Raw genomic sequence first — 17,125 nt, 5'->3', positions numbered from 1 at the left:
GGGAGCGGGGCTGGGGCCGGGCCGGGCCGGGGCTGACGCTGGCGCCGCGCTCTGCCCGCAGAGGCCGTGGCCGTGGCCCCCTTGCCCTTCCCGCATGCCGTCATCACGGACTTCTTGCCCGGCGGGGACTTCGCGGAGCAGCTGCGCGAGGAGTTGCTGGACGTGGCGCTGCGCCGCCGCGGCAACGACCTCTACCGCTTCCAGCAGGTGCCGCATCCCCCCCGCCGGGTCTGGGGCAGCGGCTCGCCGCTTGGTCGGCGGGCAGGGGTCCCGCGTCCTGGGGCGGGGCGGGGCGGGGCGGGGGCGTTCCGCTGCCTCGGACCGCGCCCGACACCGCCTCCTGTTTCTCCGCCCTCTCCCAGTCTGACGACCTGAAGGAGCGGAAGGAACCGCACGTCTCCGCACTCAGGTAACGCGGCTGCGAGCTTTGGCCCAGCTGAGGCGGCGGGAAGGGCTTTCCCCATTGTTTCATAATGAACCACTTCTCCTTCCCTTCCCTCCACATTCACAAACCTAACGAGGATGTTGGTCTGGTTGGTTGGATGTTGGTTTTTTGTTTGCCTGAAGCTGTTGTCATTACACAAGAACCCCTCCTTTGGATACTGTCCCAAGAAACATTTCAGAAAGGGAGAAAAAGGCACAGTGCTTAAGTAAGCAATAAAACAGTCCTCTCCAGAACTTGGACTCACTTCTGCTCTGTTTTGCGGAAAACCCCTTTTTCCTCACTCTGGAACAGCTGTTGATGCTTCATGCTGGACATTTGGAATCTGCCCCCTCACTGCTTTGTTGCTGAAGTGCTCTCATGAGCGAAGCCGCTCTCTCTTCTCATGCGGGTAGCGCAGGGCAGAAGTTCCCAGCATTTTTAGGCTGAGGACCAGCAAGCTGCAGACCGGAAGTGATCATGGACTGGCAAACTGTGGACCAGCAGTGGGCAGGTAACCAACCCTTTTTTATAGTCAGTATAAAAAAGGGTTGGCTGCCAGTCTACAGCATGCCAGTCACTTCCAGTCTGTGGTTTGCTGGTCTGCAGTTACTTCCGGTTCAGCAGACAGCCCTCCTGCACACTAGCAGCCGACCCTTTGCAGACCGGCTCTAGGCTGCAGCTTTGGGGTGGGAACCCCCAGTGTAGGGTTGCTCATGCATGCAGAACGCTCGCTCTCTCTGTCATCACCCCACAGCTATAACACAGTAGGTCTAAGGCTGGGCTCTGTACCCTTGGCAGTGTACTCCAGGCTGTTAGCTGAGGGTGACGCCTGTCCCAGCAACCCTGTGCTTGTCCCCTTAGGAAAGTTCTGCTTGATGAGTTCCGGCCGTGGCTTTCTGCTGTCACTCAGATTGAGCTGGAGCCAACTATTGACCTGTCCTGTGCCAAGTATGAATATACAGGTGAGCTAGCAGCAGGTCTTCTCAAAGTTTCTTTGGGGTAAAAAGCATTATATTGCAACAGAGAACCCCAATAACAAAGGCTTCCTAGCGCACCACAGAGCTGTTTTCCAGCAAAGCAACGACTCAAGCAAGAAGAAAATGGAGAAGATCTTTTGGGCTGGATATTTCTGCTCATAGTAGTTTAAACTGGGGCCCAGTATACTTGGGAGTCTTCCAGGTCTTTGGAGAAATACAGACAGACCAGGGGCTCCCTGGATCCTGTCTGTTTATGCAGTACAGCAGGGAATTCAAGGTCTGGAAGCAACAGTTAAGATTCCAGTGTCTGATAATCATATCTCATCTTATGGGCTGGCTGGCTTTGCTGACCCAGGCTGAGTGGGTTGTGACCACTAAACTCCTCTTGGTGGTGGTTCCTGAAGGGTAGGGTTAAGTCACATTTGGTGACTTAACAAGAACATCTTGAGTAAAAAAGCTCTTGCCCATGCTGTCCAGGCTCTGCAGATAGAGGCCTGCAGTCACTAGTAGCCCTCAGCATCCGTGAATGTGCTCAGAGGGCATTTTATACAACTGAAGATTTGAGCATGTGGAGCTGAGAGATTTCTTCTCTGAGTAACTACAAGAGGAAGGATGTGGAAAAATATTAGACATACTTGGGAGGACTGGTCCATGCAGTAACACTGCAATAGAATCCAAAGGAAATTCTTCCTCCAGGGTCTGGGAATTGGCTTGATTTGGGACCAGGTGAAGATGCAGCTCTGGAGAAGGGGTTGGATTTCCTTCCTGTATCCCTCCCAGCAACCAGGCTTAGTTAGGGAAACAGCCACTGAAACAAATCCAGAGCATGCCAGAGATGCAAACATTTGTGATTGCAGATGTCCTGCTGTGCCATGATGATGAGCTGGAGGGGCGGAGAATCGCCTTCATTCTGTACCTTGTTCCACCATGGGAGAAGAGTGATGGAGGCACCCTGGACCTGTACAGTGCAGATGGTAGGACCTTGATGCCAGGTGTTTGTTTTAAGGAAGAGCTTGAGAAGCTTGATAGCTTGTCTGTCTTTATACAGCAATGCGCAAATGCCTGGGAAGTGACAGGGCAGGGTGAGGATGCACAGCTTTGTCAATGAGGACAGGATGAGGTGTGGGCTGCTCAGAAGAAGGGCTGCAGCAGTCGCTCAAGGTTGTACTCTTGGGTGACAGCTGAGAATTTAAGGAAGAGCACTGCAGTTGACTGTACAAATGAGGACGGATCCTTTGTGTCTGAGCAACTGCTATGAAGGGTGGCAGCATAAGGTTGATGCCAAGAGCTGCATTTCTGCCTGGTGTTATCTGTGGTTGGGAGTGAAATCATGCAAGGGGAAGTGCTTGCACTGGTGGGAGGGAGTTGCACTGTGGTCTTTCTCTGGAGCCTCATCCTGTGTAGCCAGCAGGAGCAACCAATCCCAAAGGTTCTGGATCTAGGCTTTTGTGGGAGTTTCTAGTAGAACCATAACATGCACACGCGGTTTCTTCCATTTCAGAGCACGTTCAACCCCTGCAGGTTGTCAAGTCATTAGTCCCCTCATGGAACTCCCTGGTCTTCTTTGAAGTGTCTCCAGTCTCTTTTCACCAGGTGAGGAGCTACCCTTCGAGCATGATCATTATAAATGCTCATTCTAGTAGTACCTCAGGGTTGTAAGGTAACCATCACAACTGGGATCCATTGTTTAGCCACGTGAACTTATGATCTGACTTGTAACAGGGTGGTAAGTCAGTGTCCTGTCTAATCTAACCTTGTTAAATATGTGGAAGAAATCAAACTTCGCGTTGTGGTTGAATCAGAACTGACAGAGCCAGCTTTTCTTTCTTTGGGGCCATACTGTGATCACAGGGAGAATTCCATACAGCAAGGGGAATCACCCACTTGTCTGTTTCAAAGGAATTCATGAACTCTGTAAGTTTACAGGCATGTTTATACTTAAGACAGAGAGAAAAAAAATATGACCTTGGAGAAGCAAACAGGAGTAAATCACTGGTCTGACACACACAGGCAGTTTACTTAAAGAAAAGGGAAATGTGCTTATAGGAACGGTTATCAGTTTCTGGTTTTCAGAGAGAAAAGAAAACTAACATCCGCACACAGGTTAATATATCGAGACGAAAACAAGGCAGGCAGGATTTTCTTATATCATTTTTCTGAAATGAGCAGTATCAGCACCTCTGGTCTCTGTCTCTTTTCTTAGTCAAGTTAGGAGCCTGGTTAAATTTATTTCCACAGATACTTGGGGGTTCCTAATGGGGATCAGGCTACAGAACAACAAGAAGACAGGCAGACTGTAAGAACTTTCTGAGTAGCATGTTGACTCCAGCTTTGTCCATTCTGTATAGATTCCCCAAGTGACATGCTGGCCCTGGCTTTGTTTATTATAGATTCTGATTTATTTGAGTGTGCTAATAATATAAAGGTAGCAACAAATGGAAGAAGGGTAGGGGGAGCACCAATAGGAATGATCTCAAAAGCTAGCCAGATGCTCAGCTGAATGGGTTGGGGTTTTAGCAAAATCTAACATGATAAAGTAAGGGTGACATAAATAACAGAAATCCCTGCTGGCCATTCCCTGAGCTGTTGTCAGCTGGCAGCTTACTGAAGACATATAAAGCCCTGTGCATTCATAACTGCAGGCGTGGACAGAGTAAATAATTGCATTGCTTTTAAATGGGAGATTCTTACAATGCATTCAACTGAATCCACTCTGGTTGTTTTGTATGTCTGTTGTATCCCTTAGTAAATGGAAGTGTTTCACATACTGTGGGATATAAACAGACAGATGAAGGAGGTGCAGTGGATTAGTTGACATGCATTCACAATCAATACATCCTCCCCCCAACCCCAATCTGTAAAGTAGTATAATCATTCGTCTGTCCGCGCCCTTAGCCCTGCAATCACCTCCAGCTAACTTAAACTTAATCCTGAGTATTAGTATCATCCTGTACCATATCCAGGCTCTGCTGTTAGCACAGGCATTTAAGACTCAACTGACTTCACTGAAAGTGATCTTAATCACAGGCTTCCAGATATTGAATTCCCTTGAGCATCTGTGATCCCTAAATCTAACTGTCATTTTGTTGTCAATAAATGACAGCAGGCTGGCTGGCCACGTACAGACAAGCCAGCAAAAATCCTTCTTTTTAAACATCCAGCAAGGAGCATCCTGTCCTTCCTTCCTAATGTGTCTCTGGATCTCGGTCCAGCTTTCCTGGTTTGGAAGAGAACTTTTATCCAAGACCTCCTAGTACAACATGGTCCCAGCCCTGGATGCCTAGCAAGAAGACTGCTAGGCTGCTTGTAGCATATGGGGGACATTTTTCTGCTCTCTAGTTAAGAGTTTTAATAATAATTCAAAGCATTTTTAGGTGTCACAGGAGTGAATAACACACTACCAGATGTCAACCCTTATCACAAGCCAGCCTTCCTTGTTAATATACTGGAACATGGACTTAATCCTTTAACCAGTTTTGCTCCTGTCCACATTGGTCTGACTGTTGCGTGTCAAACCTAATGCTACTCAGTCATAATGCAAAAATCCACAACCCCCACTGCCGAATGAGAAATTTAATTGAAGAAGAGTGCTTGAGACTAAGCATAATGATAAAGTTTTGCCCCTTGGTTGAGTGCCTAAAACAGCTGTTTTGACAAGCAGCGGTTCAATAGCACTTAAAAGTTAGAAACCAAAACAGCTGTGGTTTGCTGCTATGTGGCTATGGCCTGTGGTCTGCAACTTCTTCCCATAGCACCTATGCATGTTGTGTTGCATGAATAACCCTAGTAAACATATTTTGCAGATTCTGGGAGAGAGGATTCCAGTAAGTGGTAAAGGGTGTGTCCTCTCTTCCTTGTGGGCAGCAGCCATGCCCTGGCTGGGTGGGTGCTTAGGAATTGAACTGGGATTCAAGAGAGCTGGGTGTGGCACATGGCTCAGATGCAGGTATGAGCAAATCGTGCAACTTCTGTATGTCAGTTGCCATCAGCAAAGTGAGAAGTATTATGTTTTGTCTGTCTGCCTTTTCTGTCTGCTCTTTGGGTCAAGATTCACCTCTTACTTCTGGGTCTGTACAGCATCCAGTGCAACAGGATGCTTCCTTCGGCTGCCCCATCCTCTCTATCCCCCCAGGTGCACCATAACATTAATGGTAACATGTTCTTTACTTTTTATTTTCAGGTATCAGAAGTCCTGTCCAAAGAGAAGTGCCGCTTGTCTGTGAGTGGCTGGTTTCATGGTCCACCAGTGGCAAGGCCTCCCCGCTACACTGAAGCCCCCTTGCCACGAAGCCCACACGTCCCCTATGATGTAAGCAGAAAGTATTTATTCATTCATGTTTGCAGGATACTACAGAAGGGATACAATCAATGGGGTAGTTCCCCTGTATTTTGGGACTCCCCTGTTTTCCTCAGCATGCTGTGTACAGTTGCTTAACATCTTTCTCCTTTTCCCTGTACATCTGTTGGCTTTGAGATCATGGTTCAAAAGTGCCAAGAAGGAGCACGGTCTTAGTAGTAGTAGTAGTAGTAGTAGTAGTTAGTTGGAGAATTCAGGAGCTTTCATTTTTAGTGATTCTGGTGAATGGTCTATTGCAAATGTCATGGACAGATGGGGGTAAGCTGAAGCCTTCTGGTTGTTCAGTGAGGAGGGAAGGGGAAGGAGTCCATCATTTCTGTAACTTCATATCCAGCATTCACACTAAAGCTCTGGTTCTGTTTCAGCATGAAATCTTGTACAACTGGATCAATCCTGTTTATTTGGACATGGCTTCCCAAGCTCAGATCCAGGAGGAATTTGAGGATCGATCAGAGACTTTCCTGAAGGATTTCTTTAAAGTGGGTCCAGGAAACAGGCTGAATACAAAGAATGATGTTTTCTATGTGGGCTTGTCCTGCAAGTCACAGCTGGCAGGGATTGCATGGTGATTGGTATGGTGCCCATTTGTATGGCTGAGGACTAGAGCACCAGCTGCTTTGTTCAGGCAGGAATAGAGGAAATGTAGGCTGAACACTTACCCACACAGATGCCTGGCACTGTTATGTAGCCTGTGGTTCACATTGTGCACAGAGATGCACAGTGAGAACCACGAGCACTGTTCCAACCGCCTCCTCTTCATGCTAGCAGCAAGAACCTTTCCATGCCACGCATGAGACATGTAACCAAGAGTGACTGTGCTGTAGGACCTGTATAATGCAGGTAACCTCTCACCTATACAAGTGGGTGGAGAATTTGCCTGTCACACCTACTTAGAACTTTTCAATACAAACTGTGAAGGGCACTGAACAACCATAATCATTTCTCCTGCCCCTGGATGCAGGGAGTAATGGTTCAAAGAACCAACGTTGTGGTGCCTAGAGCGGGAGCACTGAGTAGTTGCTGTTAGCATGCTAGGAAATTGTGGGAAGCAAAGGTGTTTGAGTTCTTCCATGTGCCTCTCTCGTAGAGAGAGAAATTTCAGTTGGTGTGTGAGGCTCTAGAGAAAGAAGACATCAAATGGACGAGACGGGGACCCCCCAATAAAAGGTAGGGCTGTGCTAAGCTGTTAGTTAACTAGGCCACCTGCATTCTGCCTTAAGGTTGCAGTAGCACATCTCTCCCCAGAAGTGTGAACAGTGAATCCTTACCTGCCTCTTGCAACCCCGCTATTTTTCAGATGCTATGAGGTGGCTGAGGAGGGGAGCCTTCCAGACATCCTGAAGAATTGCTTGGAGTTCTTCCGCTCTGAGGCCTTGTTCCTGCTACTCTCTAATTTCACGGGTCTAAAGCTGCACTTCCTGGCTTCCTCTGATGAGGAGGGAGAAGAGGGGAGGGCTGCAGACTCTGCTGGTCATGACTCCTCCAGGGCTAAGGAAGGAGAGACCAGTGGCAACGCTGATCAAAGAGGCCAGCTGGAAAACTTCCTCAAAACTGCTGAGGGTGAACCACAGAACAGTAAGTAAAAGCAGCAGGTTCCAAGTTGAAGACCAAATGTGATATTCTTGTCCTAACAGGGGCAATGACAACATTCCCATCAATGTCCCATTGTGTAGCCTCTTGCTGCAGCCTAGCTGTTCACATACTTGCTTCCCTCCTCTAGGCTCAAGTGTCCCTACTTGTGTGGGGGAGCTGAGACAGTGGATGAATGGTTGCTACACTCTAGTCCATGACACCCAAGCAACAGAGTTTGCCCTGGACCTGATGTTTTTCTGTGGCTGCGAAGGTAGGTAGGAGAGACCCAGAGTTTCTCACTAGCCTCAGCCAAGAGGGAAGAAAAGGGGTTTACAATTATCTGGCCTTGTCTGTTACTTTTAAAACTGCCAAATCACTCCACCTCTTCTCTAAAGGGAAGGCTCCTCCCTGCTGCTCCCTAGACCTATGTAACATTACCAAATGCTTCTGCAGCCAGTCATTTGCAGGTTTTGAGTGGCAGAGCCAAATCAGGCCCCAGTAGTAGTCTGTGCTGCCAAGTGCTAATGCAGGATTCACTTCCAAAACAGGTGCTTTTGTTCCATAGACCATGAGGTGGTGCTCTGAGAGAGGATGCCGCTTGTAGTTCCTCTAGCTGACTATGTAATGGCAGGGAAGGTAGGGGGTGGGAAATGTTTCAGGGAACTTTTCTGGGACTCTTCACTCAGAGCAGCAGTGGTGGGGGTTGTGAATCCAGAGGCAAGAGTACAGAGGAGCTGCTTCCTTATTGTTTAGCTCGGGTCACCATCCCTGACTGAAAGCCATAATACATAACCTCCTCCCCATTTTTTTTCAAAGGCATCAAGTGATTTGAGGTAGGTTGGGTCCCTTCTGCTTAGTGAGCCTGGGTTCCAGCTAGACATCCCCCGAAACTTAGGCCTAAGTAATCAAATATTTTGTAATCTTGGACAGCTGCTAACAACCCTAAAGGAAGCTGGGGCCAGAGCCAATGGTGAGCCCACTGCTGGAGCAACCTAACCTGTTCTGGCTGTCCACTGTACTTTCAACTAAAACCTTAGACTCCATTGTGGAGTTGTAGGTACGGAATGGGGTGACAGTAACCCACTAGGCATACAGGGAGTCTGGGGATGCCTCTTGGTACTAGTGGGCGATGGTGTTCAAATTTGCATCTCTGAATGAAAATATTTGGCAATAAGCAAACTAGGGACAAACTAATAGTGGCAAAATTTGGGAATTCAAGGTGCAGGTACTTTAGCCCTTAGGAGAAGCCAGGATTGTTTAGCCCTCCAGCTGATATTCATTCATTCACTCTCTGTCTCTCGCTCAGATTGGGATGCAGAATACGGTGGCTTCACCTCCTATATTGCTAAGGGTGAAGACGAAGAGGTAAGGAGTTAGCGAGCTAATTTCTTCACAGATTTGCTAATCAGCAGGGATCCGGGTTTTCTGTTTCCCACAGAAAAATGGAGAAAACCATGGACTTCCCAGTTGAATTGGAGAAAAAAGGGAAAATCCGCAGATTTCCCTCTTTTGAAAAGAGCTCTGCAGACTGGCTGAGTTCCAGCTTGCAAGAGCTGTTTCCAAAAAGGCTGGGAAGGGAAGTGGTGCAAAAGTGCTTTCCAAGGGACGTGGTACTGGCTCCTACCTTAGGGGTCTTAACTCCTACCTTGGCTCACACCGTGTCCACTCCCAGGAGCAGCGGTGGGGGGCCGGGGAGGGCGAGGGCAGCACTGCCTCTGTGCAGACAACATATGAGCCACCCGGCCAGGGGGGAGGGGGAGCTCACATGCCACGGCTGCCACCACCACCACACCGCTGGCCTGCACCCAGTGGCACGAAAACTACACAGGATGCGGGGTATGGCATTGTGGTTGCGGCTGCCGCATGCAAACCCCCTTTCCCCTGGCAAGGCAGGCATGTGAGGCCCACAGGGGTACCTGCCCTCACCCCTGCTCTGGGCAAGTGGCTCAGGGCGCAGCCGTGGCGGTATACTGGTGTTGGCGGCCACTGCACTGCTGCCGCCACGCCCCACACCACTTGCCCAGAGCAGGGCCTTGGGGGGAGGGCAAGGGCAGCAGTGACCCTCTGCAAGCTATACACGCCCACCCAGCCAGGGGAGAGGCAGCTGCTACCACACCATGTCCCCTGCAGCTTTCCAGCCACAGGCATGTGGCGCAAGGTGTGGCGGTGCAGTGGTGCTAGTGGCCACTGCTTGCATCCCCCTCCTCCCAGCCCCCAGCCAGGCAGGGCATGTGCAACTCGCAGAGGGGCACCGCTGCCCTCACCCCCACCCCCCAGCCCTGCTCCTGGAAGTGGGCACAGAGTGACCTGAGATGGGGGGCCACGCAGGGGGCCATCAGTCCCCCTTGCCCCTCTGCTGCTGCACCCCGGGGTGCACTCTGTTCCCCACCTCTTTGCCTGTCTGCCTGCCCGTTCAAGCTGAGGAAAGGGCAGGTGTTGGGGAAAGCCCCACTGGGAGTGCCTGTCAGACAGCAGACACTCCATGTCTTCCCCCTCACAACACATCCTTGCTCCCTCAGCCCCCATCAGCGGTGGTGGTGGCCCTCACGTGAGCTTTCCCCCTCCATGCAGCACATATGTGGCCCATAAAGGGGCGCCACTGACTTTGCGCCACACACCCCACCCCCAGCAGGCACAGAGATGCACTCCTCCCCCCAACCCCCCCCATTCTCTATCTGTACCCCGAACTGCTTCCTTTCCCCTACCCCCATTCCCCCACATGCACCTACCTGCTGGACTGCATGTGTTTGTGCCTGCATATGAGGGGCTGTTGAGGGAGTAAAGGGCCCAAGCAGGACTGGGGAGGCTGTGGCAGGGAGTGAGGGGCACTAGCAGGTCCTGTGGGGGGCCTTTAATTTTTATTACAAATTTAGGGGGTGGGGTTTTAATCAGAGAATTTGCCAGGGGGGATTTTTGTTGTGTTTTTTTTTTTTAAGCAGGGAAAACCAGGATCCCTGCTAATCAGTCAGGACAACTATTTCTAAAGAGGTTCTTCTACTCCAGCATTCTAGTATTATAAAAGCCTAAGTCTGTCTGTAAACACTATTTGCACTCTGACTAATGGCAACAGCTATCAGAGTGGTCCAAGCATGGGGGAGTGCTGCTTTGATTCCAAAGCTGCACCAAGGACCAGACAGTGCTGCTAGCTTCGGGTACCCCACCCCACTCCCTGCGAGAGGCAGAACAGCAGCAGCGTGGGGCATTAGATGGCAGCACTCCATCTCAGCTCCCCCCCCGCTATCATTCTTGATGGGCAATTGGCTAGTTGTTTTAAAACTGCCTTGAGGTTCTTCTTGCTGTTCCCATTCACAGTGTACTGCAGGACTAAGCCCCAGGACTGTGGAGCAACAGATTGCTTTCCACTTTGTGTGTACAATGATTAATATCATAGAAAATTAGGATTGGAAAGGATCTCGGGAGGTCATTTAGTCCAATCCCCTGCTCAAAGCAGGACTATCCCCAACAATATCACTCTAGCCAAGGCTTTGTCTACCCAGGATTTAAAAACCTCTAAGGGTAGAGATTCCACAGCCTCTCTGCATAACCTGTTCCAGTGCTTTCCTACCCGTTAGAGTTTTTCTTAATATCTAACCTAAACTTCCCTTTCTGCAGCTTGCTTCTTGTTCTGTCATTCACCACTACTGAGAACAGTCTAACTCTATCTTCTTTGGAACCAGCCTTCAGGTAGTTGAGGGCTGCTATTAAACCTGCCCTCAACTACCTGTTTGGGTGGTACTTGCTTTAAAGAGTAAGCTCTTGTGGGATTATATGGCTCCTGCCACAACATAGGTCTGGTTCCATGGACTTCCATAGTTGCTAGGACTCTTTTAGATGAGTTAGTTTTTTGGATATTAGTATCTATCAGCTGGTGGGTTTTTTTTATTGCAGACATGCTGCATCCCACATTTTCTGACGTAGGCCAGAGCTCTTCTCTGAGTCCTGCATGGGGTCAGTAATGAGCTTACAAGCTTTCGTGATCTTCTCCAAGTGTCTTTTGAGACTTACCTTGTTGCTGGTTCTCTGAATAATATTTCTAAGTCATCATTCTGAAAATATACCTCTCCTCAATCTGTCTTGTTTGTTCTAGCTGCTAACTGTGAATCCAGAGAACAACTGCTTGGCCTTAGTTTACAGGGACAAAGAGACTTTGAAATTTGTGAAGTATATTAATCACCGTAGCTTGGAGCATCTGAAAAAGCATCCAAACAATGCTGGATTCTGGGATTTCTCTTTCGTCTACTATGAGTGACAGTTCTGTGCATGACCAGCCTCTGAAAATTAATGGCTTGATGGTGTCAAACTGGATTTGAGTAGTTGCCTGGATTGGCTTCTTAATGGATGCACCTGTAATGCAGGGATGAGCCAGAAGAAGAGCAAACTTGACCCTACTGCACAAGCTGTCATCCTGTTGGCATCCAAGTGACCTTATGCATAGGTGGTAATGAGTGGAAAGCTAGTGTCCTGCTGTCCAGTATTCTCCCTTACTCATTCAACTGTGCTAGCCTGGCTACAAATCGGGGAGTCTATTGCATCCCTAACACCCAGTCTGAATAGCTCCTGTATGTGATTTGCAAGTCACATTATGGCAATAGAGCAGCAGAATGAGTTTTCAACTCACTGGGTGCATCTACACAAGACATTTAATGTGTAGACTAATTTCTATTGTATATTAGCATGTCACAGCAAAAGTACATTACTGCACAGTAATGCAGTAATACATTAATATACAGTATTAGTATACATTAATGCACAGTAGAATTAGTTTACCACATATCAAGCATCATGAAAAAACTGCACCTTTGCTGCTGCACATTTGTATAGTAGTTCATATTAGCAGTACAAAATTTAATGTGCAGTAGCAAAGGCGCATTAATACAAATGTAGATGTATCCACTGTGCTACAAATTGTGGCTTCCTACAACCCCAAAGACATGGCAGCCAAAAGCAGAGGAGGAAATGAAAGCAGTTATATCACCCAAGTTTGCAGTGCAAGCCTGTAATCTACTGTCAAAGAGCCAGGCTTGTTCTGAAGCTCTGAATTTCAAAGTGTGTGTGTATGCACACATACACAAACATAATATAGTAGTTAGCACTGGCTGCCAAATGGATACATTCTGTGCAAAAATTTCTGTAAAGAGCTTCACACCTTTCATATAGAAAAATTGGGAAGTTTTCCTCAGGCAGAGCTGGTACCTGGGAGAAGGGGAGGTTTGAAAGCTGTCATTGAGAACTTGGGTCATTTTTTTTCCCCTGAGTACAGTGCACTGCACAAGATGAACAGCCTTTTCCCAAAGAACTCACAGTCTTAAGTACCAGAGAAGAGAGCTTTCCTCTTCCACTCCTGTCTGTTTGCACTGGTGCAAAGAATACAGCGACATGCATTCTTTGTGTATGCAGAGGGCACTGTAATAGTCTAGGAAAGAGGTCTAAGTAGTATCTGCATTAATGCTAAAGCCTGGATGGGGTAGAGGTAAGGAAGGGCCTGTCAACCATTCTTGACCTTAGGATGGTTTTCTATCTCCAGGAACCTCTTCCCAGGTCCCTGAGTGTATTCAAGGGCTAATCTAGATCCTCAGAAGTACTGAGATGATTAACCCAAATGAGTTAGGCACATAACTCCAACTGAGGCTGTGGGCCCAAAGCTTATTTTTGCCTTTCCAACTGCACGTACTTCTTGTACCACAGCAGCCTTTTAGTTTCTCATCAGCTATGGAATCACTAAGTGACTTCACTATAGTAAGTTGGTGCATCCAGCTGCCTGCGTGCTAGATGCACTTACATCTCTTCCAGAAGTGCTGTGCCAGCTGTGAGATATAAGCAGCTCACTATGTGGTGCTCTTGCAGTAGATGGGTTTTTTTTAAGGAACAGCATCTAGCTGGGTTACCTACAGCAAACACTGCTGCAGCCTGCTTCTGGACTGAGTTTTTTTTAGTGCCTAGAGCCTAGTGCAACAACCACACCAGTACTGGACTTAGATCAGTGGGACTGGAAATAAAAATCAACAGCTCACCCTAGTTTTATTTTATACTTCTTGGGAAAGCATGCTACTGTAAAGACACAGCCCCACAATTTAGAATCATAAAATTAGGGTTGGAATGCACCTCAGGAGGTCATCTAGTCCAGTCCCCTGCTCAAAGCAGGATGATCCCCAACTAGTTCATCCAAGCCAAAGGATTTAAAAACCTTTAAGGATGGAGACTTTGCCTTCTCCTTACTGAACTTCATGAGATTTCTTTAGTCTAATTCTCCAATTTGTCAAGGTCTCCAAATACTAGCCATACCCTCCAGAAATACATTTTTTTGCTATGTAGGCCTATGGAAAGTTCTGTCTCTGGTCAGTGCCTAGCAGTGTAAACAAAGTGAACTGCTGGATTAGAAATCTTTGTCTTCCCTCCCTACCAAAGTCAGTTCTCCAACAGAAACCTCCCTCATGTTACAGATTGTGTAGTCAGGGGTCTTCAGTTAAGAACTTTGATTTCAAATCAGGGTTACTTGTAAAGAAGAGTGACCCTTAGGGGAAAAGATACTACCACTATGAAACATCCACATACCCAAAAGGAAGCAAGGATGATGTAAAGGAAGAACCAAAACTTACAAAGAAGTGATTCAAGCAGGGCATAATGAGAGTAGTAGAACAGTGATGGTGGTGAAACCTTAGGCAAAATACACTAAGACCAATTACATTAAAAGAAGGCTGCTTCTGGCCACTAGATTCCTCCACTGCAGCCATAGTAGACTACAGCTTTTGGCACTGAACACTAATGGCTTTCTGGGTAATTCAAGCATTTGGCAATGTAGCAATTTCACTAGGGTGAGATGGAAACAGTTCTGCCAAGAAGCTGAAAACAAAAAAGAACACTTCATTATGGAGCCAGATAAAGCAGTATGATCATAGACTAAATTGGAGAGCAGTAAAAAAAAAAAACCACCACAAAAAACCTTCATTCATACACGTATGTTTATAGGAGTCTGACTTTATATCTCTTGTTCACTGAAACCATCTATAATTGAGGCAGGAGCAGCAATCCATAGAATTTAGAGAAATTTAGTTCAGTTCAGCTTCAACAGCCTCTTGTCAGTCATTGGTTCTAATTGCTTTTTTCTTTCATGCTGAAGTTTAAATAAAGACATTGAAATGTGCACGGGGCATTGGATTGGGTGGGAGCTCGCATTCATGGTTTCTGAAACTGCTGAGGGAACAGGCTGGAGAAGCTCATTTATGCTCTGTGGGCAGTATTGTCAAATTATTTTCAGGAGTGGCTGATACAGCTTGTTCTCATAAGCAGGGATATGGATGTAGGCTGGGACAGGAAGCAACATAGTGTGTCATGCAACTGCCAGGCCTGTGTGCCCTTACTGACCAGTGTGCTACTTTTCCATTATGGTTTGTTGGGGTTACTCCGTTTCAGATAAGACCTCATGGCCGAGGAATGATTCGCAAGCACGAAAACAAGGCGGTTAAGTATTTGTACCCTAGCTAAGCCTCATCACTGGCAATTCTGTTCTATTATGCCGATTCTCTGGTGCAAGTCTGCTGGAATTCTGTAGTCATCTTTCCTTTTCTGAGAGCTGCTTTATTTCAGGGAAGAATGTAAAGAGCCCTGCTGAGTAACCTGGCTCATCCTTTGGCAGGAAGCATGTTAGAGACAGCAAGTTTAAAACTTGTTCCTCCAGAAAGGAAAAATGGCATATCTGCTGCCTTTCCCCAGAACACAGGACTGGGCGTTTAACAAGAATGGACAATTCAGCAAGCTTACTTGTCCACAGATATACAAAACATTACAGCAGGAGAGTGCATGGTGTGCAGAATCTGGGAGGCAGAATGTTGGCTGAGTTGCCTTTTGATCAAAGCAAGCCCCTCTCTCACCATCTAACTAGAAAACTAAGAAAGCATGAGAGGAGTCCTTATGTAGAAGAAGAGAGGCTGAAGCTACAGGAATATTTTTATCAGTTGAGAGAGCCCAAGACTTACTAAACAAAGTGATTGTAATACAACAAAACGTTATAATTCAGTTGCTCAGAACAGCATGGCTAGCTCACCTACCCCTTTTAACATGAAGCAGAATGTGATTGACTACTAGGTTCTTACCAGAGTTCAGTAAACTACTGCTGCTGATTTGAAATGACACAAAGATCTATGCGTTCTACCAGCATGGTTCTCCATGCTGAAGGGAATGAATCAATGACAAAGGCTGTTTTTAGGATTAAAGCAAATTTCAAGAATTAATTTCCTATGCTGCAGGCTCTCTTCTCCCTGTGGTGAAAGATGGCCAATTGGTTCTTTTTTCAGCACTTGCAAATAAGAGGCTTGCTACTACTGACAGCTCTAAGAAGCTGCCCAAGAATATTGTTCACAGTAAATTCTTACACCTGCTAGTGAGTAATATCCCTTGTTGTAAGTATTGATACACAGCAGAACTCCTAACAATTGTACCAATTAAGACCAACAATTGTATGGTTTGCCTGATCTTGTAGAGACAAGTGTTGAAAAGCCATGGTAACTAGGGCTGTGCAAAACAGCTAAGTTTCAATTCAGATTCATTTCGGTGTTTTGGATCACTCTTCCATTTTGATTGGGCAAAATCTGTTTCGGAGTTTTGATGTCGTTTCAGTGATTTGGCCATAGGCTATAATGGGGAATCAATAACATGCCTATAACTTTGTCATTTCTTGCCTGATTCAGATGAAAGTTGCAGGGATGGTACCCCCTTCTGAGGGCATGAGGCCTGACAAGTTTCAAGGAGATAGGTGCAGAGGTTTCTGAAACTGCACCTCAAACTTCAAAGCAAAACTGATTTCACTCACTGGCAACATTAGTATGCGGTCATCCTGCACGCAGATCCGGGGGCCCATGCCCCCCAGGAGGGCCGCGGGGCTGTGCCAGACTCCTCCCAGGGGGCGCGGGCCCCTGGATCTGCACACAGGATGACAGCAGGCTGTCGCTGCCAGCTGGAGCCAGTGCCGGCACTGGGTTCTTTCTGGTGCAGGCTGCACTAAGCAGACTCTGGTGCTGGCACTGGCCCCAGCTGACAGTGGCAGCCTGCTGTCATCCTGCTTGCAGATCTGGGGGCCCACACCCACCAAGGGGTTGGGGCTGTGCCAGACTCTTCCTGGGGGGCACAGGCCCCCAGATCTGCGTGCAGAATGACAGCAGGTTGCCATTGCCGGCTGGGACCAGTGCTCAGCGCAGCCCATGCCTAGTGCCAGGAAGAAGCGTCATGCAGTCCGTCCGTCATCATCCCCCCCCAAGCACTGGGATGGGAAGGGACCTTGGGGATAGACTGCAGACACTGGCCAGCTACACATGTCAAAACCAGAGCAGTCCTTCCCCCACTCTTTCCCCTCCCTTCTCTTAGTTTCTGTTTCCCTGCAAGCCTGGCTCCGAAACTCCAAAATTTTCTGAAACATCTCTGAAATGTTTTGGATGGTTTCATTTAATTTTGGAGCCTTACATTTAGTTTCGGATTCAGTGTTTTGGGTGCCAAAACAAGCCGAAACACCTCCAAAACAAAACAGCTGCTGAAGTTTCACACAGCTCTAATGGCAACTTTCACTCAGGTTTCATGCAGAATAAATGTACAGAGATTTAGATCATGTGTCACTACAGAAGCAGAGGTAGCAGTTATGGTGTAACAGCAGATGCACACCTGCAATCAGTGATTTCCCCTGCCCTTTTTGATGTGGTTAAAAGTTACCTCTGCCCATAGCCAGAGCCTGTCTTTTAAAAATAGTTTGCTAACATAATCACACACATTTAGTTTTTATGACATACCATCCTTCCCTGGAACCTATAC

General features: G+C 47.5%; 1 protein-coding gene across 1 annotated transcript in view; it reads left to right on the top strand.

Annotated features, from left to right (window-relative positions):
- The window catches only part of OGFOD1 (2-oxoglutarate and iron dependent oxygenase domain containing 1), a 12,151-nt gene extending 511 nt beyond the window's left edge, over positions 1-11,640 (top strand). The window contains exons 2-13 of the mRNA XM_019535413.1: positions 35-207; positions 363-409; positions 1,286-1,386; positions 2,259-2,375; positions 2,903-2,994; positions 5,582-5,710; positions 6,124-6,237; positions 6,846-6,925; positions 7,056-7,333; positions 7,479-7,601; positions 8,637-8,695; positions 11,418-11,640. Coding sequence (XP_019390958.1) covers positions 35-207; positions 363-409; positions 1,286-1,386; positions 2,259-2,375; positions 2,903-2,994; positions 5,582-5,710; positions 6,124-6,237; positions 6,846-6,925; positions 7,056-7,333; positions 7,479-7,601; positions 8,637-8,695; positions 11,418-11,579 — 1,475 coding nt within the window. The 3' untranslated portion in view covers positions 11,580-11,640. The remainder of the gene's footprint in view (positions 1-34; positions 208-362; positions 410-1,285; positions 1,387-2,258; positions 2,376-2,902; positions 2,995-5,581; positions 5,711-6,123; positions 6,238-6,845; positions 6,926-7,055; positions 7,334-7,478; positions 7,602-8,636; positions 8,696-11,417) is intronic.
- The last annotated feature ends 5,485 nt before the right edge of the window (positions 11,641-17,125 follow it).

Source organism: Crocodylus porosus, unplaced genomic scaffold (assembly GCF_001723895.1).
Source record: "Crocodylus porosus isolate Cpor-Errol unplaced genomic scaffold, CroPor_comp1, whole genome shotgun sequence".
Classification (NCBI taxonomy): Eukaryota; Metazoa; Chordata; order Crocodylia; family Crocodylidae; genus Crocodylus; species Crocodylus porosus.
This window is presented reverse-complemented; position numbering and strand designations above follow the sequence as displayed.